Raw genomic sequence first — 6,635 nt, forward strand, 5'->3', positions numbered from 1 at the left:
GTGATGCCACGGCACTCTACCCAGGGTATTAGCTTGAGGCTCTGTCTCAAAAAAAAAAAAAAAAACAAGATCATTTGGGTAGGTCTGTAAACCAATAGATAAATATATAGATATAGATATGTAGTATGAAAACAGAAGCAATTATCTTACCAGTGCCTTAGTATATCCTCATCTAAATCAGAAACCTCTGGAGAATGAATCAGGACATTAACCCTTTGACTGCAGAATGCTCAGAAATGGGAATGTGCCAGTTGAGACATGCAGTGATGGCAACACTATTGCTGTCATAAGGTAAAAGTAAGGAAGAATCTAAAAAGTTAGCACACACTTAAAGGATTAAAACAACACACCTTTATTATCTTACAGTTCTGTGGGTCAGAAGTTGCACTGGCCTGGTCTCAGGGTGTTGGTGGGGCTTTATTCCTATCTGGTGGCAATAGGAGAGAATCGGTTTCCTTGCCTTTTCCAGCCTCTTGAAGCTGTGGGTATTCCTCTGCTCCTGTACGCCTTCCTCTGCCTGGAAAACCAGCAATGCCAGGCTCCTCATGTTTTGAATTTCTCTTGCCTCTTCTGTCATCTCCTTTCTAACCATACCTTTAAAGCACAAATGGGTCTATCTAGACAATCCAGAATAATCTTTCCATTTCACAGTTTATATCTTAATTACATTTTCAATTTCCTCTTCTAAAAATTAGATTGGAAAAGTCATTAATTAAAACAGAAAAGCATTAATTACCAATTTTTATTTTGGACCTTTGTAAGTAAGAATTAACTATATATATATATTCTTTCTTTTTTAGAGTATACTTAATTTTTTGGCTGAGGGGCATGTGAGTTTAGTGGAAAGTTAGTGCTCACTTTGGCAGCACATATAATTGTCAGAAAGTTAGAGATCTTGTTGAGAAAATGTGATGTTTTAAAAAGTGGAAATGAAAAGAAGACCACGGGATAAATCTAAGAATTTCCTATGGTTGAGAGTGTTTTTGTTTTTTTTAATTTTGTGTTTTCCTAAAAACTGTTCAGTAGATTGTGAATTGTTTTTATGGTTTTCATTATCTTAGAAAGCAAAAAAAGTAGCAGTAGAAAACATGAGGAAGAATCTAAAAAGAAGCGTTTTTCAACTGAGTCCAAGAACAAAGTTATACCTGAAGAAGTGACTTTAACTGTCACAAGAAGTCGAAGAATTTCCAGGTGTCCATCTAATTGGTGGGTGGTGAAGTCAGAGCAGCGTAAGTACTTTTATTAAATTATGTTTATTCTCCCAAAAAATCATTCTGTAAAGGGCTTTATGTATGTTTGATTTATAATTCGTTATCCAAAGAGAATCTCATGAGAACCAAGTTGAATTGGGTCATCAAAAGAAATATTAAATCAGTTATAAAGAAATTCCTTGATGCTTTAAAATATAAACAGTATTCTAAGAATAGGGGTATTGCTATGGAAAAACAAAGCCAAAACTTGAAAGTCTTTGCTCTTACAGAGCTCACATTACAATATAAATAAATGATTCATGTAGGGATAGATGATAAGGAAAAATAAAGCAGATCTGAGTGCTTTCTTCACTTAAGAAGGGTGCAGGGTACCTGTTGGGCAAAGATTTACCCATCCTTCCCACTTGAATTCACTGGTTTTTTTCCTCATGTGAGCATGTAGATGTTAATCTACTTGTTCTAATTAGTACTGAGTACATGTGGTACTTGTTTTTCCATTCTTGCAATACTTCGCTTAGGAGGATATTCTTCACTTCCATCCATGTTGTTATAAGAGATATAAAATCTCCATCATTTTGTGTTTGCATAGTATTTCACAATATACATATACCACAATTTACTAATCCATTCCTATGTTGAAGGGCTCTTGGGTTATTTCCACATCTTTGTGATTGTAAATTGTGCTGCTAAAACATTCAAGTGCAAATGTCTTTATAATAAAATGACTTTTTTTCTTTTGGGTAAATACCTAGTAGTGGGATTGCAAGATCAAATGGTAGGTCTACTTTCAGTTCTTTGAAGAGTCTCCATACTTCTTACCATAGAGGGTGTACTAGTTTGCAGTCCCTCCAACAATGTATAAGTGTTTTGCCCAGTTTTTAATAAAGGGGGTTGATGTTTTTTCTTGTTGATTTGCTTCAGTTCTTTGTGGATTCTGGTCATTAGTCCTTTGTCAAATGTTTAGCATACAAATATCTTCTCCCATTTTGTAGGTTGTCTCTGTGCCCTGTTGATTGTATCCTTAGCTGTACAGAAACTTTTAATAGTTTCAAACTTCCTTTATTATTAATACAGAGTACACAGACTAATTCTCAAGAGGATTTTTTTTTGGTTCCAAGATATATTCATACTAGCAAGATTTTATTTTAATGATTACTAGATAAACCCTTTTTATCTTTTACTTTCAATCAGTTTTATAGTGTCATTAGGTCATTTTCAGATTTTTAATGATCAGATCTATAATCTGTGCTATCAAATCTGTAGAATGTTTTTAACTCGATTGGGTCCCATTTATTTATTTTTGTTATTGATGTGATTGCCTTTGTGGTCTTTATACAGATTCCCTGTTCAATAAAAGGTACTGGGAGAACTAGTTAGCCATAGGTAAAAGACTGAAACAGGACCCACATCTTTTGCTACTCACAAAAATTAACTCAGGATGGGTAAAAGATTTAAATCTAAGACTGGAATCTAAAAATTATAGAATAAAATGTGGGTAAAACTCTTAGTGATTTGGCCCAGGATATTTTTTGAAGGTAACCCAGAAGAAGTACTCATATTATAGATAAGAGCAAGAGAAAGGCATGAATCCAGCCTCACAGGTTTTGTAATGCTGAGCTAGTAAAATGGAGTTGCTGTTTTACTGAGATAGGAGGAAAGGTATGAGGGAACCCAAATTTGAGAAGGATATCAAAATTTCAAGTTTTGATATGTTGATTTTGAGGTTCCTGTTAGATATCAAAGTGGATACATTGAGGAAATAGCAGGATAAAAGAGTTAAGGAAAGATGTAGTACCACTGAAGGAGTGGTTTTTATTGAAAAGATGATACCGTTAATGCATTGGTAATCTCAAGGAGTTCAAAGAGTAGTAGGGGTCAGATAGTGGGGTAATTGAAACAAATTCTGAAAGTAGTGCGATAATAGATACTAAGTTTTGCAGTGGGTGCTATTAAAGGAAAGGCAAACTACTAAGAACACATATCACTGTAGACTCTGCATAAATACCACAGATTTTTTTAAACTTCTTTGTAGAAATCAGTGGATATGATCAGAGGACTGTTAATCCTGCTGTTTGAAGGTAATGGCTGTGAAGGTTCCAAAGGTTCCTATCATGAGATTCTTGCCACCAAGGAGTTTACAATCTAACAGATTATAAGTTAGTTTATTACACATAAAAAAGAAAATAATTTGTATTAAAGGTCCTGAAAACTACTTCTGGGTTTATTGATTTGCTAGGAGAATTTCACATATAGTTGTACTCAGAGCTATGATTCAGTACAGTACTCTCCATCTTCTCCAGACTTAGCCTGTGTACTTTTTTGCTACTGAATTTGCTTTTATCCAAGTCTGGAGAAGATGGAGAGTACTCTCACAGTGGGTTCATCAGGAGGTACTTAATTCCTCAGCAGTAAGGTTGTCACAAACATGTAAAGATTATCTCCCAAGGAAGGTTATTAAAGACTTAGTGTCCAAGATTTTATTGGGAGTGGTCACATAGGTACCCTCTGTCTGGGAAGTACTAAAATTTCAGGAAAGCAAATATCAGCAAAACCCATATTTTTGTATAAGCAGTTATATGAGTTCTAAACCATGCTTGTCAGGAAATGATGGCAAACGTTCTGAAATTCAGGTTCCCAGGGCTGACTTTGCACGAAGGTCTTAGTAAGGATAGTATTTTCATGCTTGCTATGCTCTTCTGCACATCATGAAACATTGTGTTGGAAAAATGGTCATTTTTGGGGGGGGTGGGTGGGTGCATGATCCTGAAAAACTGGTAGATTATAATATAGCAGTTACATATGTAAATACTGTTGACTGGAAGGTATTTAGACCAATAAATGAAAGACTAGATAGAACAAATATGGTACATCTTTGAGGCCTTGTTATGAATTATTGAATCATTAAGATCCTTATAGCATCAAGTCCTATTTATTCTGCTGTACCCCTTTTTAGATTTTGGAGATGGATCTGAATTCAAATTATGATTTTCCCACTTTGGGTGTACTGCTTTGTTAAGTTTCTCACTTTAACGTGATTACCATTCCTTCTACCTCATTGAGTTTGTAAGGATTAAATGTGATGGCGTAGTAGGTGGCACATAGTTAGTGCTGAAATGTTAAGTGCTACTGCTACTGCTCTGGGAAATTACTTAGGAACCTGCCCCAGGTTGCCCGAAACACTTTAGTACTATGGTAGATGACTTTATGGGTTAATAAAAAACTTACAGTGCTTGGTTACATGCTAGAACTCTGAAACTTAACAAAAAAGACTTGTGTAACAGTCCTGAGGTAGATGTTGGGAGTCACACAAGTGGAGGAATGCTTATAGATCAAGTAGTCCAAATTCCTTTATTTGATAGAAGAAGAAGCTGAAGTCTATAATGCAGAAAAACTACACAACTTGCCCCCAGCCTGCTGGTGGTACATATGTGTCACAGTTGTCCTTCTGTATACATATTATATAAAAAAAAAGTTTATTGAATGCTCAGTGTGAAGCAGGAATGGTGTAAGGTAAGACTGGGACTAGGGTAAGGCAAGCAAGGCACTTGAATGGAAATGTAAAGGTATTTGGTGTCAGGGTTGTATGAGTTCATGCTCTGTACCTACATGACTCTAAAAGTAAGCACCTTAACTTTCCACCCAAGGGTACACTCTGGCTTGCTTCACCACAGTCCTAACTCTTCTTAGGCATTGGGATTAGTAAAATACCAATCAATTTTTTGATCTCAAGGAATTGTCTGTCATTTGGAGATGAGAGACAGAAATCAGCCAGATGTGTGATGAACATTATTAAAGGCTTGAGAGAGCAGTATGCGAAGACTTGAGAATAAGGGAAAGCTTCCTGAAGGGTGAATTAGGGATTAAGTATTTGGTTGCAGTGAAGGAGCAGGATGGACTGTTTCAAGCAGTAGTAGCAGGTGCAGGGATCCAGCACTGAGAGCTTCTTTTCTGTACTTTTTTCTTCACTGTACCTCAGAATTATCTGTGGGGCTTGTTAAAACACAGGCTAATACGCCTGACTATGGGAGTTTCTGATTCAGTAGGTCTGAGGTGAGGTCAGAGAATTTATGTTGCAAAGAAATTTTCAGGTATTGCTGATCTTGTTGGTTTAGGGATTGCCTTTTAGGAACCAGTGCTGTAGAGAAATTGCATATATAGTTCAGTACTTCTGACCTTTTTTTGGTCTGTTTGTTTAGAGAGCGCTTTTGAGAGTCATGATTAATGCAATAAGCAAACTCTAGATGTAGAAATAAATTGATGTTGAAAGTATTTGAACTCAATCCTGAAGCTACAGATAATCACTAAAAGATCTTAAGCAAGGTTGTATTGGTCTAATTTTTGTTTTCCAAAGATGATTGTTGGAGCAGCAGAAAAAAGAATGAGTTGAAGAACAACAGGGCTAGAAAAGGGGAGATGAGTTAGGAGGCTGTTTTTGCAATCCAGATAAGAAATGATGAGGGCCTCTGTTGATGAAAGCAGATGTGAGAGGCATTAAAAAAGTAGAACTGATAGGATTTAGGGCATGATTGTGGGTAGGAGTGGAGGTCTTGGATGACTCAGATTTCTGATTTCAGTATATCTAGATAGGTAATTGTATTTTTCATTACAATAAGGAATAAATCATAAGAGGCAGATTTAGGGGAGAAGGGTAAGTAGATATCATATATATCATCATATAGATAATAATTAACTCTGTGGGTAGGTAGGTCCCACAGAGAAAATATATAGAGTAAAAAGCTAAAGCTGGAACCTTGGGTAATATCAGGATCTTAAGGATGCCCAGAAGAGTATTGGGCAGAACTAGAGAGTGGTTTTAGAAGCTTGTGACAAATAAGGGTCTGGTACGAGATATGATATGTGTGTGTTTGAATGTAAATATTAATGATGTGGGGATTTCAATGATCCAGATCATCTGGACAAACAGACTAAATTTAGGTTATCCTTGAATCCTTTAGGTCCTGCCAATAGCAATTCTTCCATAAGAAATGAATTATCAGCACATCAAAACAATAGGCAGAAACCTACTAAGAATAAAAATCAGTCATCTAAGAATATTGGAGAAAAAAATATTCCACTTAAAAGGAAGAAGACAGCAACTCAAGGCAGCTTAAGAATGCAGACATTTTCAAATGCTGAAAGTTCTGAAGATACTGGCCTTGATAAAATTTCCAGTTGTTCTCAGATTGAGCCACTGGAGAATAAAAAAGCAAACCTAGCTAAGAAGAAAGATCTTCATAATCATTTTGGGTAATGTCTGAAATGTGTACAAAATAGTTTTTTTTGTTGTTGTTTAGTATTTAATAGTTTATTATTTAATCATTTACAGACAGGCAGTATTAGCATAAAGGGCTCTGCAGTTCTCACAACCTGGTTGGTATTAAATCCAGCCCCTTACCATTGGCTGGATAACAGTCATGCTAAGTA

General features: G+C 35.9%; 1 protein-coding gene across 1 annotated transcript in view; it reads left to right on the top strand.

Annotated features, from left to right (window-relative positions):
• The window catches only part of CENPC (centromere protein C), a 44,123-nt gene that overhangs the window by 16,900 nt on the left and 20,588 nt on the right, over window positions 1-6,635 (top strand). The window contains exons 9-10 of the mRNA XM_023518202.1: window positions 1,062-1,229; window positions 6,167-6,458. Coding sequence (XP_023373970.1) covers window positions 1,062-1,229; window positions 6,167-6,458 — 460 coding nt within the window. The remainder of the gene's footprint in view (window positions 1-1,061; window positions 1,230-6,166; window positions 6,459-6,635) is intronic.

This window comes from Otolemur garnettii, unplaced genomic scaffold (assembly GCF_000181295.1).
Source record: "Otolemur garnettii isolate 467f Iridium unplaced genomic scaffold, OtoGar3 scaffold00130, whole genome shotgun sequence".
Taxonomy (NCBI): domain Eukaryota; kingdom Metazoa; phylum Chordata; class Mammalia; order Primates; family Galagidae; genus Otolemur; species Otolemur garnettii.